At 40.5% G+C, this 22,146-nt stretch overlaps 1 protein-coding gene across 8 annotated transcripts in view; it reads left to right on the top strand.

The window, feature by feature from the left end:
- The window catches only part of LTBP1 (latent transforming growth factor beta binding protein 1), a 437,504-nt gene that overhangs the window by 298,216 nt on the left and 117,142 nt on the right, over window positions 1–22,146 (top strand). For all 8 annotated transcript variants that reach the window (XM_023516658.1, XM_023516653.1, XM_023516654.1 and 5 more), the window contains 7 exons: window positions 924–946; window positions 3,470–3,569; window positions 4,058–4,156; window positions 13,067–13,192; window positions 14,307–14,432; window positions 14,840–14,962; window positions 18,321–18,440. In XM_023516658.1, coding sequence (XP_023372426.1) covers window positions 924–946; window positions 3,470–3,569; window positions 4,058–4,156; window positions 13,067–13,192; window positions 14,307–14,432; window positions 14,840–14,962; window positions 18,321–18,440 — 717 coding nt within the window. The remainder of the gene's footprint in view (window positions 1–923; window positions 947–3,469; window positions 3,570–4,057; window positions 4,157–13,066; window positions 13,193–14,306; window positions 14,433–14,839; window positions 14,963–18,320; window positions 18,441–22,146) is intronic.

The following is a 22,146-nucleotide window of genomic DNA, read 5'->3' as shown; positions in this document are numbered from 1 at the left end:
GCCAGATGTTTGCAACTCTTAGTCCTTTGCACAGGCAAGAGGAAATAGGCTGTGTGGTCCAGATTTTACATCAAGACTGTCTTGGTGGTGGGTTAAGCAGGATAGGTTAATTGACGTTCTCCAACTGCAAGAATATTGCAGCAGTGATTTTAATTTATCTGGTGCCCTAATTGTTTTTAGGAGGTAATACTCCCACCCAACCTATATGCTAATGTTTAGGAAGTATTAGTCATGAGGAAAATCCTGGTGAATGTTAACTTGGGGCTGGAAGACCACTACTAAGAACTGATTAATGAAAAGCAAGTCTTTTGAATGACAAAGGCATCACCCCCACCCCCACAATAATGTTCAAGATTGTATAATATGTAATTTGTTTGATATATGAATGCTCACAGGGCTTTATTAAAGATTAGAATAGATCAGTAGTGCGGCATCTATTCTCATGTCTCTTACTGAAATTAGTGGCTTTCTGTTTTAATGTTGATACCAGAAAGCATTTCAAACAAGGTATACTATATTAAGTATTTGAGCAATTAATGAAAATGTTTTCTAAGATATTAGAAGCGCCATATAATGCAATTAGGCAAATATATATATATATATATATATGTACCAGAAAATGTTACCTTTATTCACTTTTTAGTTTAATCATCTCACTTTCAAATGAGTTTGAAAGACTTAGACCTGGTCCCTGGGCTCCTGTTGAGGAAGAATAATGTAACACTGGGATTTTGCTGTCTGTCATGGGTGAAATTCCCCCAAATGTAGATAACCTTAATTCTGCATTTGCTTTACTTTGGGTTTTAATTTTTTTGGAGAGATACTAGATTTTTGTTGCTCTTTAAACATTGAAACGTAATAGAGTGAAGTGTACGAAAGTGTCTTAAAGTGTACTAAAGTCCTTTTTCCTTTTTTGGTTTTAGTGGCAACTGTACCTCCTGAAAAGGTAATTTATTCATTGTTTACAAGTCCCTTTCTTAACCTCCAAAATAATTTTCTATTAGAATGTGTATAGATTTTTTAGACTTAAACACAGTAACATGGCTATTATGCATCGACTGATTTAAGTTAATATACTTAAATTGATTTGATCTGAACATTTTTGAACTTAAAGTTGATTTAAGTTTATTTATTTGAGGAATATTTCCAGAGCATCTGGTATGCAGCTGGTACTGTACTCAATACTCAGAAGATAATAAAGAACAAATCAGACCAAGTCCCTTAACTTTCATGGAGCTTAAATTCTAGTGAGAAGAAAATAGGTGTAACTGATGGGAGTGGAGTGTATAGAATTCAGAGTCAACTGCTTACCTGGGCCATGAATGGAAAGACTTTGATATTTTTAAGTCACTGTGTGTTGTGTATTCTCAGTACGTGTAGTACATCTATAGTGAGCGAGATGCTTCTTAACTCAGGTAAAATTTAACATGCGTGTTTCAGTTGAATTAGCATAAGAACAGAGCTTACTTACCCTTGAAAGAACAACCAAATACTCAGAAGGTTGCTTCTTTGAAATTTTAGAGAAATTTTTTATCAATCTCTTGGCGTTTGGGCTTAGAATGGGGCAATATGAAGAGTTCACATGCACGTTTGCGGTTCTCAGCGTCTCTGAAGCTCAGTGATGAAGAGCAGTTTGCATTGTTGCTGATTGTGAATGGTTCTGATTGAGATATGGGCGGGATCATTTATCTTGTGAGTGGGCCAGCCAGGGGCCTGTCAGCCTCATCATAACTCAGTTCTCTGTTTATGATGAAGTTTATGATCTTTCTTAATCTGAAAGAGATCCTGAAAATGTTCTTGTCTATGCATTTGATTTGGGGAGGAGGTAGTGGGGAAAATGCGGTCATGGTCTTTGTCGTGTTGATACCTTACAGAGGTTAATGATGTTACGGGATGGATGTGGAGACAGGAGGATGGTCCTGGGAGGGCAGCTACATGGCAAAGGTGTGGTGGAGGGGACAGCAGGATCATGAGAGGCTTGTTCAGAAGGAAAATTTGGGGTTTCTTTGGTAGGCTTTGAACACCAAACTGCAGTTGTAATCATTGGGAAAACTCCCTTCTTGTCAGCTGGATGCTACTTGCTGTATGGAGAAGTGGTGTGGATTAGAAAGCCATGGGCTGCAGACTGACTGAGGTCCTGCCTAATAGGTAATAGGAGGTGCGTCTACATTCTTAAGAAAAGGAGGAAATGTGGGAGAAGTAATAAGTGCTCAGTGTTTCTGGGAGATGAATTTTGGCAGGATTAAGTGAGGTGGGAATGAAGACGAAGCCCAAGAAGCCAGTTAGATTATCACAGTAGACTGAGGCTGCGAGAGGGAGTCTAACTCTTGGGGAGGAGTGCTGATGGCTACGGAAAAGGGTCAACCACTATAAGAACTAGTGCCAGTGGGCAGCGCTCGGGATGAGGAGTGAAGAAGGACTGAACAGTGACTTTAAACCTGAAGGAGACTGATGAGTGACTCTAGTGGCACTGACAGAAGTGATGACGTTGGAATGAGGCCCTGAATGGTTTCGGAGAAGGTGGATTTTTGAGATATCTGTGGAGTATCTAAATGGAGTTACCCAATGAGCATCCACACTTATAAAAGCGGATCTGTGATAAGAGATTCAGGCAGGGTATTTTCGGAAAAACAGCAAAGAGGTGACAGTTGAGGCCAGGAGAAGGGATAAGAGTTAACAGAGGCCAGAAGAGTAAACTTTCTGGAAGGAGACAGTGACAGAATAACTTGATGGATATTTTTATACCGTGGTGGTGTGAGCTCCCTGGTACTGCTCTGATGTGGGCAGAGTCACAGATTCTTAACGAGGCTGGCTGTTGAGTCTGTAAGCCCCGAGGAGCTATGGCTGGAAGCTGACCCCTGGGTGATAGGCTGCTTTGCTTGACCCCCTGGAGGAAGCCTCGACTCTTCTCCTAGAACAGCGGTTTTCTGTTGCTTCGTGTGACTACCCCTGATCAGAGAGCTGTAGTTGTAAAGTTAGCAGACGTGGGATAAAGGGAAGATGTGACTGACCGGTTTGCACTATTTTAACTTACTGTACCTTTGTTATGCCCCATCTCCTCTATCCATTATTTAATCCGCAATGTGTGGCCGGTCATCTTAGTGGGGAGAAGCCACATGTGAAGGAGGTGAAGGCTCAGTTCTCCTTTGGGGTTAGTTATGCCCTGTTGCAGACTCAATATGGACCCTGGGGCCAATTCATGTATTACTGAAAAGGTCTAACTTTGGGCCTCAGGGAAATGGCTGAGGGTGTCTGTAAGGCTCAGCACTGCTGGGGAAGCTTATGGACGTGCCGTCCTCGTGCCGTGACAATAATTTTTTTTTTAATTTCACACCATTACATAGATATGGTCCTATGACCTTTCTTTGCCTATCTAAGGGTATAATTAATTAAATAAAAAATAGTAATGTGTGCAAACTAAAAATAATTCCAGCTTTCAATGTCCCTTTTTGTTGATACAACCTTCTAGGAAATACCTTCATTGGATCAAGAGAAAACCAGACTCGAGCCTGGTCAGCCCCAGCTCTCTCCAGGCATCTCAACCATTCACCTGCGTCCACAGTTTCCAGGTAGCCGCATTGGTCTGCGCTTTTGTAAGAGTATTCTGAATAGAAGCATAAGATAGGAATTTTTTTGTCTTTTAAAATAAATCATTAGAATTCATAATTAAAGTTAATTGTGAAAAATATACACAAATACCTGAATATACTCATGATGTCAGTATATGATATTGTAAGTATTGGGAAAGGCAAGTTTTTCATTATTTTCTATGGTCAGGAATAGTATATTTTTAACTATTCAGATAGTATTGAAAGTCATCATGAGATGAATGGCCTTTCATTTTGGACTTCTGAATCTCTCTTAGATATTTTTACTAAATATTGGAGCAAGAACAATCAGTTAATACCATGAGCTTTCGGGATCTCTAACAGCTCTTTATATCCGAGAACAATTGTGATATAAGTTAGACTAACTCATGCTTGCGTTTTGAAATGGGATCTCCATGCACGTAATGGCAGGCTGTAATTTTATTCTTATCCCCTACTTCCTCTTATAGTAGTGATTGAAAAAACATCACCTCCTGTGCCTGTGGAAATAGCTCCTGAAGCTTCAACATCAAGTGCCAGCCAAGTGATTGCTCCTACTCAAGTAACAGGTTGGTGCAGTATTTGTTTTAAAATCTGTCCTGTGGAGGAGACATGGGTCTGGACCTCATTTTACTTTACTTAATTATTTTTTTCTCTCTGAGCAAGCAGCAAAGTTTAATTCTGTTTTAAAACAACACTTGGAGGAAACAAAGCTGATAGCTCTGAATCAGAGCCAATCCTTATGGAGTTAGTACTATTTAGACCATTTCAATTTAGTTTTCTAGGGGTATGTCGTGATGATTAGGTAGAGGGAGGGTTGAGAGGGGGACCACACCTATGGCGCATACTCCAGGTACAAGTTGGATGTGTCAGGGGTAGAGCATAAATGTCTTAATCCTGTAATTGGGTAAAAGTGGTGAAGGTTATGTTGTTTAATAGGTAGTAAGCATTCCAATTTGTATAAGTAATCATCACATTGAATCCTATAATGGCATAAATGTATTTATGATCTATGTACGAAAGACTTAATAAAAAAATGCAGACATTGGGAGAAGAGCACACCGTTTGCCGTGCTCAGTGATGTGTTCAATTTTGCCATGCACACCTTAATTTTTACACAAACTGAGTAGATTATTTAATGTTAATAATATGAACTCCACTACCTTGATTCATTTCTTCTCCTCTGACTTATGGGCCATACTTTGCTATGTCCCTGAGAAAGAATTTTTAGCAGTCTTAAATGTTAGCTAGAAAAGTTACCTTTTTTTAGAAGTCACTGTACATGTTGGTACTAACTTGTTTCCAGACCTGTCTCCTCATCAGAAGGTGAAGGTGACTTCCTTGCTTGCAGGCGTTGAACTTTATCTTTGCAACCCTAAGAGCTAGCCCAGGATTAGTTTTATACTTTTCTTTCTTTCTTTTTTTTTGCTTCAGTAGATTTAGGAGGTACAAGTGGTTTTGTGTTACATGCTTGAATTGCATTGTGGACAAGTCTAGGCTTTTAATATACCAGTCACCTAATCAACTTCATTTTAAATGTAGTATCAAATATATAAGGTTGCTCATGGAAGGATTAGTCATGATAGCAAATATTTGGAAAGAATCTAAATGTCGTTAAGAAAGAGTCTGTGTAAATAAATTATGCAATGGAATGTCACCCAGTTATTAAAGTAACATTTTAAAAGAATAATTTCAGGAGGAAATACTCATGGCATAGTGTTTGTTAAGAAACACAGAACACAATATAATGATTCCAGTTTCATTTTTTCAGTGTCTACAAATATAGAACAGGAAATGCATCAGAGCGTTCAACTCTCACCAGTTATTGTTCAATGTATTTTTATGTATTTTCAAAGTTCTTTATAATAGACATTATTAATGAAAAAGTTATAGAAATACACTTTGAAATAAATGAAAAGCCTAAATGGATCCTTAATGTACATGTATCAACAAGAAAGATGCACAACGGAGAAATGGAAAAATAATATAACCAGATAATTTGTAGAAAAAGACAGTTCCAAGGAGCATATAATAGAAAATTTCAACTTTACTAGTTGAAATGCAAATAAAATGGGGTAATACTTTATTCTTATCAAATTAGTAATGATAAGCCCAACAAAACTACTTTTTTTTTAAGGATTAAATTGCACACTTTTTTAATGATATATATATATTATTAAATCATAGCAGTATACATTAATACTGTCATGGAGTACAATGTACTGTTTCTGTATACAATTTGAAATACTTTCATCCAACTGGTTAACTTAGCCTTCATGTCTTTCTCTTAGTTAATTGTGTTAAGAAATTTATATTCTACAATTAGAGAGATTCACATCTACCCTTATAGGATGAACTATAGGCGTGATCCCACCAATCACCCTCCTTCTACCCACCCTCCCTCTCCCCATAACCCAATTTAACCCAACAAAACTACTTTTATTAGGGTAAAAATCAAGACTCTCACATTATTGAAGGGAGTGTGTATTAGGATTCTCCAGAGAAACAGAAACAACAGCGTATATTTAGGTTTATAGAAAAAGCTTTATTATGAGAGAGATTGGCCCACAGGATTCTAAAGGCAGAAGTTCCACAGTCTCATCTGCTAGCTGGAGGCCCAGGAAGGACAGTGCTGAGATTCTAGTAGGGGAAGTTAGTAGTAGAAGTCCCAATCTGAGCCTGACGGCCTGAGTATGATAGGGCAGAGTGTGAGTGTCCAAGGGCAGGACACTGTCCCAGCTCAGGCAGAGAGCAAATTCTCCTTCCTCTGCCCTTTTATTCTGTTCTTGGCCCTACCCTCAACAGATAAGATGATTCCCATATTGGTGAGGGTAATCTTTACTGGGTCTACTAGTTCAAATGCTAATTTCCTCTGGAAACAATCTCATAGACACACCTGGAAATAATGTTTTATCAGCTATCTGGGCATCCCTTAGCCCAGTAAAATGACTCATAAAGTTAATCATCACAGAGTATAAACTGGTTCAATTTTTTTGGAGAGTATAAACTGGCAATATATGTAAAGAACTTTAAAAAGGTTCACAGCTTTTGGCCCATTAATCCTATATTAATATATGTTCTCTAAAAAAAAATAATGTCCCCAAAGACTGTGGTTTTACTTTATATAAATAGTTACTTATCACAGTACAATGTATAATAGAGAAAAAATAGAAACAATGTAAACATTCAACTATAGGAAAATAGATAGTTATGGTACATTTGTACATTGGCACATGTTGCCCCAAATGTAGTATTTTTGAAGAATTTTTATTGAGATCTATATAGCAGGAAATGGTCACAGGATATTGCTAAATTTAAGATGAAGGATATAAAAAATAAATAATGTTAAATATTATATGGATTCCTCAAAAAAAGTTACATAAATGTTGAGAAAATATTGGAAAAATACCTAGACATTAGCAGGGATTATTTTTTGTGGTGGGATCTAGGAGGTTCAGGTGTTACTTTGTTCTGGAATTTTATTATGCAGTGTACAGATATTTTTAGAGTAAGAAAAAATATCTCCCAGAGGCATCATGTCAACTTTAAGTTCAAGATTCCACTGCAGGATGAGGTTGGCCATGTATGACAGGAGTAGCTAATAAAAGAGTTTGTAGCCTCCATTAGACTATTCATTCCTTGGAAACATGATATGCTTCATTTCAAATAGAAATGTTCTTATGTATTAAACATTTAGTCACGTCCTCAAAAATGTGGATGCACATTCTCTTAGATACTTGAATCAAGACAGCAGACTACAAGGTAAAGGTACGTCTGTCCCAGGATGCAATGACAGGTGAGCCAGCAGTGTAGAAGCAGCCTGAATTCAGTGACAGACAGGTGTGGCTACTCCAAGAACCGTGGCCTCTCCACATTTATTGCCTGGCAACCACTCTGATCTTACCCAGTAAAGTGATAGAGAAATGTTAATGATTCTATGCATTTTTGGAGTGATGCAATGACATGATAGTGATTTTTTTAAAGTAACCATGTCATAGCTGGGCATAGTGGTACATAACTGTAGTTCCAGCTCCTTGGGAGGCTGAGGCAAAAAGATTGCTTGAGCCCAAGAGTTTGAGGTTGCTGTGGGCTATGATGCCACAGCACTCTATCCAGGGGGCAACGAAGTGAGATTCTGCCTAAAAGAAAAAAAAAAAGACCGTGGCTAAAATTAATTATTCTTTATCACATCTATAACAGATGCATTCCAAGGTGTCGAGGCATGGAATTTACTATATTGGTCAACAAGGATCTTCTAATTGTTTATCTCAATGTTAAAAAGAAAAATTGCAATGAGACAACATACTGCAATTCACTACCTCTTCCCAGATAATGTATTTCCATTTTTCAATGTGAAGACACACTCTAGTTTTGAATGGGAATGGATGAACTTGCCAGCTAGCTTTGTAGAGGTTAATGAAGTTTGGCTGGATAAATGCAACTCCATCACTCAAATGCAGGTGTGTGCGGACTAACAAACTGGACAACAGAGCTGATTTTTAAAAATGGAAGTAGCGGGGGGATGGCGCCTGTGGCTCAGTGGGTAGGGTGCCAGCCAAGGGTGATGAGTTCGAACTTGGCCCCGGCCAAACTGCAACAAAAAGTAGCCGGGCGTTGTGACTGGTGCCTGTAGTCCCAGCTACTCTGAGGCTGAGGCAAGAGAATCGCCTAAGCCCAGGAGTTGGAGGTTACCGTGAGCTGTGACACCACAGCACTCTACTGAGGTTGATAAAGTAAAACTCTATCTATATAAAAAAAAAAATGAAAGTAGCCCTGCCATAGGATATTGTTAGATAACAACTTATTAAAAGTTTGTGTTTGGCAGAAATACAAGGCTAACATCTGCTGTCACGTGTTTGAAGCAGGAATGTTTTCTTCCAAAATCAAGTGATGCTGATTTTTTTTTTCATGCAACAGTTGTGGGTACTGCCATTTTCTATAGCCAAAAATCTTTCTGGTATAATCCATAGGGAGAACATTATATCGAGTCTTTGAATCGAAATAAGTTGCAACTTAAAGCTATGTTGTAAACAATGATCTGCATTCACCCAAGAAGACTGTTTGGTATCAAATTTAATTTAAATAAAAATGTATATATTCCCATTTGTTTGATAGGAGGGCCAAATACAGATTTAAGGAGCGGTCGGGTCAGTTATCTCAGGAACATTATATGATGCTTTTTGTCTCTAAGGCACAGAGCATAGAAGTATTATTTGGTACTGTTAGTTCCTCCCACAGTTGAAGAAAGACATAGAAGGGTAAGCGGAAGTCAAAACCAAATTGGCTCCACCTTACTTGGTGATGATATCTTTATGCTGGTGAGATTGGAAATAATAGCCTTTTTAGATTTAACCAAACACACTCTGACATGTAATAATTACATAGTAAGCTGCATATTTGCAGGAAGTGTGATATTTTCCACTCTTAACAGCTGACTTGGTAGCTTGCAACATTATTGGCACACTGTTTTCAAATAAATTGTACATTTCAGCATATAAATCCTTGATTTAGCCTAGTGTCTTAATAATTGAAGGATAGGTTGGAAATACAAACCTTTATTTTTTTGGCAAATATTTATAAAGTGGAAACATCTGTTTCAGTTGTTGTGGGACAATCTGGGCTCATCGTGGGGCAGTTAGGAAGCCAGGTCATTTTTTGAACCATCCCCGGAGTTACCATGTGATGTCTGCCTCTGGCTCTTCCTGACCTTTCTCCATGGCCCTTGCAGACCAGCCAGAAATTTTTCTTTGACATCCACGACTGCCTTGTAGAAACCTCTGTAATTATTATGACTCAAACATTAAAAAACTATTTCAAAATATTTGTCCCTCAAGAATATTACTGGTATCATTATAGCCCCAATTAATTACGTATGCTTGGGGGAAAACGGACTTGTGTGTGTGTGTGTGTGTGTGTGTGTGTGTGTGTAAAATCATCACGCTTCATTTTGAAACTCTGTTTATTTAATCATTTGAGTAAACATGTGATGAAGAAAAAAGCTAAAGGTCAGCAAACTTGTTTTCATATTTTGCCAAGACCTTTGTTTTTCATTTAATTTTAGGAAATAGTAAAGATTAGCAAATGGAATGAAATCCCCCCACAGGCCTTGTTGCTGGGATCAATAGAGCGCTTGGTGTTTTCCATTGGCTTTTGGGTCATGGTTTTTTCCCCAGTTTCTAAACAAACTCCAGTGAATGAAATAGAACGAAAGTCCTTGACCCGGTGAAGGTGAAGTTGTGCCAGGGAGGCACATACAGTAGGAAAGGAAAGAGCGGAGTTGCCCCGTGAGGGAGACCCGGGAATCCAAGCGTGCTGAAGGAGATGAGCTTGCCCCCGGCACCAGGAACCAGCACTGTCTCTGGTATATCAGAGCTCTGTTTCCAGAGTTTATACTGACACGGTCTGCTCAAAGAAATTTATGTTTCCACATGAACTGATCCGTTCAGTGGGAGCAGGTTCCCATGCCTAGAAGCGAGGGAAGTCTTTGAAAATTACAAGCATAATGTCTTTGCCCTGAAACACAGAAAATGCAGAAAACTTCTCTTTTTCTTCTTCAAGTGAACATTCTCAGGACTCATATATGTGATCAGGAATGAAAACCTACTAGAAAAGGAAGGAAACCCAGGGACAGATGGCAAGAGACATGTTTAACATTTTTAAAAATATAATAAGTACCAGTAATTTGTTTTTTACCTTTAAAAAAGTGCTGGGTGTTGTTTACCATTTTGATGCCTAGTAAGCAGAAAGTGGACAGGGTGTCGGGGAGGTGGAGGGCTCTTTCCTGTCTACCTGCTAGAGTAGCATCCTGCCTGGGAAATGGGCGAAAGGGACCTCGGAGGGCAGACTGCTGACAGTTGCATCACTTGTGTAAAAGGGGGGCAAACAAGGTGGGCATCAAGTATGTTTTAGAAAATGTCCCTTCTTTTTTTTTTTAAGTTTTTATTAAGTCATAGCTGTGTGCATTAATACTATCATGGGGTATAGCAGGTTGTTACTATATACAATTTGAAATACTTTCATCCAACTGGTTAACATAGCCTTCATGTCATTTTCTTAGTTGTTGTGTTAAGACATTCATATTCCACATTTAGTAAGATTCACATGTACCCTTGTAGGATAAATCTTAGGCGTGATCCCACCAATCACCCTCCCTCCACTCCTCCTCCTCCCTCCCCTCCCCTCTCCTCCCCTCCCTTTCCTCTTTCCCCGTATTCTTGGGCTAAAATTGGGGTATAGTTTTCCTATGATAGCTATAGATTAGTTTCATATTAGGATAAGTAACCATATTGGATACTTTTTCTTCCATTCTTGAGATACTTCTAAGCAAAGTATCTCAAGAAAATGTCCCTTCTGTCCTTTGATGTGTCTGTTAGTACCCTCTAGTGGTGTCAGTGTAGCATTTTCACAGGTAATGTGTGATGCTGTCTGTCAGGATCAACATTTTAAAGCTGCATCTCCTTGTACTTAATGTATGAGGTAATCCTCAAGCATTATTTTATCTATATGGTTTCTGCTTAGGGCTTCTATTTAAGATACCAGACTGGAAGGAAAGGCCGTTCTTATACATATCCACTTCAGTTCCCCAGATTAGAGAGTTATAATTCTTAACTTTTCTCCTCTCTCATAGCTGCAATTTAAATATGTAATTAAATTGGGGCATAGGAATGGATCACATTTGTATTAAGCATCACCTATTTGGGGAGACTTTTGTTCATATGTGTAAAGGTTCCATTTTGAATCTGTGGATCCCAAATGGCAAATACTTGATCAACAAATTGGCGTTCTGGGGCAGTGACTACTGATGAAGCATTTTATGAAAACCCCAGATTTATAGCCTTTAATTTATTCTGAATCCTTAGCTGAGTATACTAATTCATTGTTTAATTCATTCATTTTCCTTTTGCAAATGTGGTCAACATCTTTTTCATGAAAATGACAGAGAAAGGTGTAAAGGAACATCAGTAGCTACAAAGAAAACCAAGAAATCTAAATGATAATTTTCAAAGAAGCCTCTACCTGTGATAGAGAATAAATACTTGAAGACATTCTTCTCAACACGACTTCACTAGAAAACTCCTAAAAAGAGAGAAGAGAATTCTTACCTGAGGGTCTATGAATATAACCTGGTGAAGCTTTTGGCAAATAGAAATAATAATATTTTATGGAAGACTTTTCTGCTTATAAAAGTGGCTCAGAGGCACCAGTCTGCTTGTCCTGGGGGCTTCCTTGTCCTCTTCCAACCCGACACCTCCTCAGAGTCTTGTGTGCTGTGTGATGACGTTGACACGATAACCCAGGGTAGTAGTGGTGTAAATGTGCTTTGTAAAATATGTTCTTACATGACTTCATTATGAACAATAGTAACAACATCAATAATAATAACTAACTAACTTCTATTATGTTAAGCATCGGGCTACATGCGTTATTTAGATTCTCTCTTTCAAGTACGTACTCTAAAGCTGGATCTCTGATTCTTTCCATTTTGCACATGCAGAAAAGTGAGGCTTAGAATAGTCAGACAACCTGCCCCATCTGCAGGGCTATGAAAGGCCGCAGGGTGTGTACTTGTACCATCTCCAGGCCGGGGAGTCTAACTGTCTCCACCGTGCTCTTATGCCTCTTTACAAAGGTCACTGGAAGTAGAAAGTCTGAGAGGAGTAATTCCTCTCTGAGGGCCGTTTTTGAATCCTTGGTTCCTTTTTGGACGGCCTGCACTTACCCATGGACTCCTCCAACCCTCCCTCCACCACTGTGTGTGGTCGGTCTGTGGAGTAAGGATTGGAACGGGGTTAATCTGCATAGGCTTCATAGAAGAAGCCAGTTTGACTTGGGAATCTGTAGGAGAGTAAAGGATTTAGCAGGGAAGATGTGGAAAAACACTCTGCTTGACTGCTAGAAATAAAACCTGCTGTCACTGAAATTGGCAAACTGAGAGAAAGATGCACCTACAAGTCTTGCTTTGGTGAAAGTGGGAGGTCTTTTCTTGGGGATTAATGAGAAATTTTGAAGGAGACTGATGGGTCGTATGTGTTTGTTGGAACTCAGATGTGGCCTGCTCAGGAAGTGAAAGTTACTGTCCGTGTCTGATCAGGAGAAATCACATGATGGTCAGACTCATGGTCTAAGAGGAACTGGAGTGCCGAGAAACTCACTGATTGGCCATTTTGGATGTTGTTTTACTAGGAATTGATTTTCTTACAACTTTCTACCTGGCCTCTTCCTGAATTTCTACTTCAGTTCATCTTAGAAATTGTTTCCCTAGGAATTATTAATGACCTTGGATAGGACTCACTAATCAATTATAAAATAAACCCATACATTTATACTTGATGTCAGAGACTATCTTTGTCTTCTGAGTACAAACTTGGCAATCCGTTCTTAGCTATTCAGGAAGCCCAAAGTAATGGTCTGCAAGTAGCAATGAAGTCTTTATGTTGACTTCTGGGTTTTTACTCATGTGATTTTATGTACTTTTACAGAAATCAATGAATGTACTGTGAACCCTGATATCTGTGGGGCAGGACACTGCATTAACCTACCCGTGAGGTATACCTGTATATGCTACGAGGGTTACAAGTTCAACGAGCATCAGAGGAAATGTGTTGGTAAGATACTTTGGATTGACAAAATTATTAAATGTCGGATATTTGCACATCTAGAACCTTTTAAAAGATAATTTTACCATTTTGGGAAAATACTACTGTGTTTAATTTTTTTTTTAAATGTTTGTTCCTTAGTTATGAGAACAGAAAACAAAACTCACTAAAACTCCTGGGATTCTCTTACTTCTTTGTTCCATGCTACTGTCTTGCCAGATGTAATGCATTTATATAAAGGTGAAATAATATCCAAAAGTTTTTCAGATAAAGTCAGTAAGAGTTCTAAAAATAGCTATGTACAAATATGTATTTGGCATCAACAAATTAATATATGTCACAGTAAAGAATTGTATTGATCCAAGTACATAAAATTTGATTTCTGAAAGATTTCTAAGTTAAAAATTCATATAGGCTGACAAAGTTATCAGTGAATTTAGAAATTTAGAGAGCTCATACATGCTTTCATATCCAGAAAGAGGTGCAAGAAAATTAAATCATTCCTTTAACCCTAAGTCTAAATTTAATTTCTCTTTTAGAAAAAGAAAGCTCAGTGGTAAGGCCAATATAAGGCAACAAAGACTCATACCTAATTATGAGTAACACTACTTTAATACCCGGGGGTATTTCTGTTTGGTTTGTGTGTGGTACGGAGGGGAGGCGTCTACCTGCTCCCTTTCACTTGCCCACATCCTGTATTTCATGTTTCGAGTCTTCGCTAGTAAGTTGAAAAGGCCGTGGAGGTGAGCTAAACCAGCTCCGCTCACATGCACAGTCGTCTTTCACGGCACCTCTGACTCCATGCTGACAGCAGATGTCATTGCTTAGATGACCCCAGTTACCAGGAGAGTCCTCCTGTGTCGCCCTGAAATCTGTCCCTTTGAAACCCCAATGTCACGCTCTTTTGATGTTAGCCTTTGAAACAATAACACAGTAAGCTTCTTCCCTATTGCAGTAGCAGTCTTTCCAGTATTAGAGGAGAAAGACCGTGTTTTCTTTGCAGTTTTCCTCAGTGACACAGGTTGGTGGGACCCAGGGAACAGTATGATGGTATTTTGCAGAGCAGGGTCATAAGCTTCTGCTACACACTACTGATCTTTTTAATGTGTATTTTTGTTAACAGATATTGATGAATGTACTCAGGTCCAACACCTCTGCTCCAAGGGGCGCTGTGAAAACACTGAGGGCAGTTTCTTGTGTATTTGCCCAGCGGGATTTATGGCCAGTGAGGAGGGTACCAGCTGCATAGGTAATGGTGATGTTCTTTCTTCCTGATGTGTAAATTCTCAGATCTGAGTTTTTAGGTCCTCCAAGACCTCATCAGTACAAGGCTTACTCAGACAACTGAGGATTTTTTATTAAACACCTGGCATGACATTGCAATCTGCTAGATACTGGGAGATATAAAATGGATTTGTTTCCCTCCAACCTTTCTGAAGGAAGAGTGTCCAGTGTGTGCTAACATTGCAATTGATGCATTAAATGTTATTTGGGATGAATCAAAACTACTTGATTTTGAAGTGTGTGTCAAATGAATCCAAAGGATGATAATAGAAATCAGTTACTTATTAAATTTGAATTAAATTGGGAGATGAAAGAGGTCTAAAGTAGTATTTTGGAAAACAAAAACTTGACAGTGTTTTTTGCTTCATGCAGACGTTGATGAGTGCGTGAGGCCGGGTGTGTGTGGGGAAGGCCACTGCGTCAACACCGAGGGGGCCTTCCGGTGTGAATACTGTGACAGCGGGTACCGCATGACCCAGGGAGGCCGCTGCGAGGGTGAGTCTGCTGAGAGAGTGAGGAGATGGTGCTGAGTCCCTGTCACCATGACCATGAAGCAGAGTCTAGCCCCCAGGCCTGGCAAGCACCTCGCCTGGTTCTTACTTCTTTCAGCCTCTCTGAGCGTGACCCCAGCTTTTCCAGGCTCTCACCTCCTTCGGGACTCCCAGGCTCTTTACCTCCCTTCTGGGGCTCTGTCTGGATTGTTTTCCATCCTTATGGTTTCATTATGTTTCACCTCCGTATCTGCCTACCCTGGTATTTAGAACAATTAATTGCCTAGTATCGTAGTACAAACCCAGAACTAATTAGTGTCTGGATCCTTCGTGGTGCAGGTGTAACCAGTGTTCCCGCCCCCCCCCCCACCTTTCTACCTTGTCACATTCCTTTGTCCCCGCTGCTTTTCTTTTACATGTGTTCTGAGACTTTCTTGCAGACTCCCTACAGAAGGACTGTCTGACCAACTCTGGGTGACATTCCAACTGTGCTAGATAAAATGTCTTCATTACTGACCACAGCAATGAGTTTGCTTTCATTACAGAAATGTTTCGAAAAGTATTTTTCGCATGGTCAAAAATCGTTATCCATTTCATGTTTCTGTTCACATTTGTCTCCGAGTTACGCAGGTTCTTTTGGAAACCACTGCGGGTTTTTGTTTTTTGTTTTTCCTTTTTGGTAATTATTTTCGTGAAGAAGTACATTGAGCTCCTACTGAAAATCTCCCATGGACACCCGAGGATAAAGGAACAGGGGTGTCTGAGCAAGTGGCTGTGAGCATGATGTTGGTTCCTTGGGGCTCCCCGCCTGGCCAGACAAGGGCTGGGTTCTTTAGAGGCTGGGAGAGAGAGACCAGGCTGGCACGGCATGCTCTCAGCTGTCCCTTGGCGTCTGCATGTTGGTTTCCCTTACAGCTCTAATGACCCAGGCCTGGAGGGAGAGCTAATTAGACATTTTTTGGCAGCCTACCCTTGCCTCTCCTATTGGCCTCTTGCCTTGGGCCCTTGGGTTCTAATCTTGAGTGAAGTGGGAGTGTTTAATGTTTCTGGATCTGTGATCAGCTCAGATCAGAATGGAGCCATGAACTGTCCTTCAGGGGCTGAGGGGCTGTGGGAGCACAGGTGTGTAGTCCCCACTTCTCCTCTTCTGCTATAGAGAGGCAGCGTGGGATGGGAAAGAACAGGGACTGTGGAATCGGCTCACAGTCCCCACACTAGTAACTAGCTGACCCAGAGCCAGCTCCTTAGTGCATCACCAGCTTTCAGGGTTGTCACAAAAATAAATACATGTCACAGCAGCTTGTAGGATGTCTTTCACATTGTTAGTTTTTGAGACACTTTAATTTCTTTAAGCCTCCCTCTTCCCTGACTCCTTTGGTATTTGTATAGATCTCAGTACATCCCTAGTTGTGGGGAGTTCTTATAGGAGGGGTAGGGGAGGGGTTTGGACCAGGGTTATGTGTAGAGCAGCACCCCCACCCCCGCAAAGAAGTCAAACGCTGATCCGTAAGTTCCGCAGGCAGTCCCAGAATGGGGAGGTGAGAAATCTGAGCAGTAAGAATAGAAAGGAAGAGGAAAGAAATGTGTGATTAAATGTGAAAGCTGATAGAGGAATATTCAACAATACCGAATATATGAAAATATTCAGCAGAAATATTACCAGGGTTCCCAGAATAAATAAATGTTTAATTCTGTCCCCGTGAAAAGGCTTGCAAAGCAGGAGCCCAGCAGTGCGGCTGTCTTCTCATTTCATCATGGACCAGAACCAAAGGTCCCTGGGCTTCTGGCTCACCGAAGATTTTCTCAGCTGTCACTAACAAAGCTGCTTTCAAACAGCACCAGTCTCCAAGGAGTCTATTGTAGTTCACAGACATTATCTCATTCATCCTTCCTTTATTCAATTAAGGTATCACAAGGCAGGTAGTCCCTAATTTATAGATGACGGCAAAAGCAAACAGAGCAGAGAGCAGCTACAAGTCCAAGGATGTCATCTTCTTTTGCTCGACACTATACCTTATTTATTGGACCAGCCAGGCTCAGTTACTTTCTCTAATTTAACAGTTGTATTTCTATTTAAAAAAAAAAAAATCCCATCCGTAGGAGAATGTAATGCTGTTTGGAAATGAAACTGGCAGGCACCCTCTTTTTGTAGAACAAGAAGTCCCAGAACATCTGACCTAAAAAATCCACTGTGTGTCATGGTCTATTGGCAAGGATTTCTTACTGATAGAAAAAAATATTGCGACACTGACCTGGTGCTTATTTTGTTAATAATCATCAGCAAATTTTCTAAGTTAAGCATCTTTCCACACATGTCTAATGATGTGTAATGGGTAATTTCTAAGAATTTACCAGAATGGAGACATCAAATGTGCCCATGGGTCTTTGGGGTACCCGTTATATATTTCTTCTTTCATTTCCTAGCTTATCTCCTGAAAGTCTGTTTATATTTTAAGTCCGATGAGGGGTCCTATATACATTTTATATTGGGACACTTAGATATTAAATCTACTCATTTGAATTCAAAATCTGCCGCCTGAAAAACACGCATTTCAAATGGGGCTGGTCCTAATATGTTACCACTCATTTTAAACTGTTGAATTTCCCCCTATATCTTACTTTTCCCCATTTTCTTGTTTTCTTTTTCTTTAATCTTAACGATAGCTAAAGCTGTTGTAGTAGTGATCTCTGCCACAACCCCAACCATATTTAAGGTGACTCTCTTCCTCCTCATATCCAAAAGATTGATGATTAATAACTTTAGTTATTAAGACTAGAAAATATTACCATGTGATCATACCACTATGTTTTCTGCAAAATCTTGGAAGTATGTGATGAGTTCACTCCTAATGTTCTCTTTCTACCCCCAAGGAATTCCTGTCATGCAAAAAGTTTTAAATTATTCAAACATAGGATGTTTTGGGGCCCATGAAAGGCAAAGTGAGAATTTCCCTAGAGCATCCTACATCTGCAGAGAGAACCTCTAGCCAGGTGGATATATGGCTTCCTCATACCCATCTCCAGTCCTTGTACACATATTTCTTTCTGGCAAGTTGTGCTATTACTTGAAAGGTTTCATGCCCAGAAAATGTCCCTAGAAGAACTGTTAGCCCCCAGAGCAGAGAGACCTGGCCCTGCCCAGGTGAAGAATTGAGGCCAAGTTCGTCCTTGGAATGTCTGTAACTATTTTAAGCCAGATATACCTGACCGTGCATTATTGCTGTATATTTATGTATAGAGGCCATGTCTCACCTCACCCAGTTACTGTTTTCACCACTGAAATGTAGATATAACATCACAGAAATGAAATTTAACTCCGGATTCAGATAAAATATTTATGATTTAGATTTTTGGTTTTTCAGATATTGATGAATGTTTGACCCCAAGCACTTGTCCAGATGAACAGTGCGTGAATTCTCCTGGATCTTACCAATGTGTTCCCTGCACAGAAGGATTCCGAGGCTGGAATGGACAGTGCCTTGGTAGGTGCTATGGTGTTCTTATCAAAGTTTTGTTTATAATTCTTAGCCTTTGTATTACTCAAGCTTCTCTAGAGGGGTAGAACCAATAGGAGATATATATGAAGGAAAGGGAATTTTCAGGGGAGAGTTGACTCACAAAGATGAAGTCCAGTGATAGGCTGTCTGTGACTGGGGAATGAGGAAAACCAGTAGCACGGCTCAGTCCAAGTCTGAAAACCCAAAACAAGGGAAGATGACAGCCCGAGAGCCTATAGCAGGCTGTTGGTGCAAGTCCCAGGGTCTCCAAAGGCAGAGGAACCTGGAGTATGAAGTCCAAGGGCAGAAGGAGGAAGGGCATCCCAAGCCAGAGGGGGAAAACTGGTGCCAGGCTCTTATTAACAACCATGTCTCCTGGGAACCAGCAGAGCAAGGACCCACTCATTACCCTGGGGACAGCACCAGTCAGAAGGGACACCCACCCCGCCACCCAAACACCTCCCGTCAGGCCTCACCAACACTGGGGATCAAATCTCAGCATGACCTCTAGAGAAACAAACATCCACATTTTAGCAGCCAGTTTTCTTTTTTTTTTGAGACAGAGCCTCAAGCTATTCCCCTGGGTAGAGTGCCATGGCTTCACAGCTCACAGCAACCTCCAACTCCTGGGCTTAAGCGAGTCTCCTGCCTCTGCCTTCCAAGTAGCTGGGACCATAAGCACCCGCCACAAGGCCTGGCCATTTTTTGGTTGCAGCCATCATTGTTGTTTGGCGGGCCCAGGCTAGATTCGAACCCACCACCTTAGGTGTATGTGGCTGGCGCCTTAGCCACTTGAGCCATAGGCTCCGAGTCAGCAGCCAGTTTTCTTATGGAGTAGTGTAATGCCAGTGTGAGCCCCCTTTCAAAATGGAAAAAAATGAGATGTGATAAAATTATGTTATCCTAAGGAAAGTTCTAAGTAACTTTTTTAACCATGCAGAAAATAAGAAAATGGCTTGGCATGAAGGATGTAAGATTCTAGGTGGGACACATAATTATGATTGAAACAAATTGCTTCATGTGATAAAGAATCAAACCAAGTAAGATGATAAACGCTACAGGGAGGGGAGAGATGGAGAGCAAAACACTTAAAAGAGAGAAGGGGCATAAGGAGAAGCTACCACGGACAGAAACACACACTCTGCACACTGTCACACACACTCTCACACTCACACGTACTCTCACACACGTATACATACTTACACTCATGCACATGCACACACACATATACACACTCTCACTCTTATACATACACATATCTCACACACACTCACACTCACACACGCAGGGTAGTGCCTTAGGCATTGGAGAAGATAAAGTGCTAAGTTTGCTTTGGTGCTGATGACCCAGGCTGTGCTTAGCTCTCCCCCTTCCTGGCTTTCCTTTATGTATCTGTCTACCATCTCATCTCTTTCTTCTTAAAAGTTGAATTCTTTTCCACTTTATGCCAGAACTGTGAATATGGGAGTCAAACTTTTCCTTTCCTCCTTCCTTCTTTCCCTTCTTCTCCAAATGCTTACTTACTAGCTTCCTATGTGAACCTGGAGCTGTGCTAGTTCTGGGACACATTGAGGAGCACAAACAAACATGGCCCCTTCCTCACGGCACTTCCTGCCAGTGGTGGAGACCGACAGACGATGTCTCACAAATACCTGCAGACTCAACAGATGAGACAGGTGCTGGGAAGGAGGGCTCAGTGCTGGGATGAGAGCCTGTGGTGCAATCAGTTCCCTTGAGGAAAACTTGATAGGTTTAACTGGGGAAAGGCATGGGAGGGAGAACATACTTCCCAGAGGAAAGAGCACAGGCCAGCTTGTTGAAAGAGGAGGCAGGCCGTGTTCTGAAGGTCCATGTGGCTGAAGGACAGAAACAGGGGAGGTTTGCTGCAGATGAGGGGAAGACCACGCACAGCCTGCTCATCCTGTTAGAAACGTTGTTCTTTATTCTGATAGCTGTGAGAATGCGCTGAAGTGTTTCAGTGGGGACGGCAGAAGCCTCCCCATGTTAAAGCCTTGTTCTGATCACGGCAGCCAGAAGCCTCCCCATGTTAAAGCCTTGTTCTGATCACCAGGCAGCATTAGTGTAGGCTTTGCCACTGGCGCAGGTGGCCGCCTATCCTGAGCCCCCCACCCCATCCCTGAGAGTCTCTACCAACGGACCTGTGAGATCCAGATCTTTGAGGAAAAAGAGAAAAGATTTGTATTCCTCAGTTATTTATTTGATAAGCAATTGTTTATGTAATTGGTGCTAATCGGGACATACATTTGGTTTTAACTTTCCTATTTGGCATAAATTTCATAACTGCCTATCAAGATTCCATTTGTGTTCTTATTTTCAAATACCGATGCATAATCCAGGAGCAGAGCCTGAACTCTACCTTCAATAACTACATTTGCAATGGTAGCGTAAAGGCAGCCGTGATTCCTGATTTACTAAGGACATTTAACTGACCAAATTGGCAAGTGATTGCTCTTCGATGTAAATAACACTAAATGAGCTCTTGTTCCTGCATGCCCACATGTGTGTGCCTGCGAGTACATGTGTGTGCTTCAGTTCAGTGACAGAAACACGGTACCTCGTTTGAAAGTTGTGTTACTCTGCCAGCCAGATGCACAGAATCATAAAGCAGAAATATTAGGTCCCTTCTTTTGCTCAACTCAGCTAAAGCCACACATTTAGGTAGGCCCCTGTTCCAGGCCAGGGCTTTCATTTGGGCATTGCTGAGGTCATGTTTCTTCTATTACTGAAAGTAGGCCGTGAGCTCTCTCCTGCTTTGTGTAGAACGTTAAGCTCTACGTAATCTACAGGTCCAGCTGCTCCCCTGTGGTTTGGTGGCGATTCCCATCTATTGTTCATATTGGACTTGAAGCTCTTCTAAATTTCTCAGGAGGGCTTTTGCAGGTTACGCTGAAATAGATTTTCCATCTTAATGTTTTATAGTAGTAGAGCTTTCAAATGTTGAAAAGTTGACTGTGACAGAAAGCAGATATTGCAACACGTCTTTCTGCTCATACTAAGCCAATGGGTGGATTGGATTTTTCTGCTAAACTCTTGACTGGGCTGATGAATGCTCAGCCCTGTTTTTTTGGCACCTTTATACATTTTAGCACTCACCTTTGTAATTCTGGTACTTTAAAATACTTTTCAGAAGGTACACTTATTACTTAAGTCTAATTTTGAGTTGACCTCATTGATAACACAACTTGATATGTATTTATTCATTCATTCAACAAAGAAGTTGCATGCCTACTATGCACCAGGTATGTTTCCAGAACACCAGGGATTGAGAGTGAACAAAATAAAGTTTCTCCCTTCCTGTGTGCTTATAAATACACAAGTAAAATTCAGTATAACCTCTGTAAGTGGACCACCCAAGAGACTATCACAAACTAGTCAACTTATGGAGGTGGTCAACATAAGGGACTAGGCTACTGTACTTCTGTGTACATGTGGTACACGTCCAGTCTGTGAAAATTAGGTCACCTTAAGGAGGTGGTCAGTTAGGGAGTTTCTGCTGTGTGTGGATGTCAGATGTGATGTGTGGCATGAAAAGCAAATAAACAGATAGGGAGTCTTTTGAGATTCTAAGGTGGTCAAATTGTAAGTTATTAACAAGATGTTCCTTGCTAGTCATTTGTTTCCATCTATCAATTATCTGTGACCAATTAATGGTTTTTTTTTTTTTTTTTTT

The sequence above is a fragment of the Otolemur garnettii genome, unplaced genomic scaffold, assembly GCF_000181295.1.
Source record: "Otolemur garnettii isolate 467f Iridium unplaced genomic scaffold, OtoGar3 scaffold00095, whole genome shotgun sequence".
In the NCBI taxonomy this organism is placed as follows: domain Eukaryota; kingdom Metazoa; phylum Chordata; class Mammalia; order Primates; family Galagidae; genus Otolemur; species Otolemur garnettii.
The sequence above is the reverse complement of the archived record's forward strand: the minus strand, read 5'-3'. Positions and strand labels throughout refer to the sequence as shown.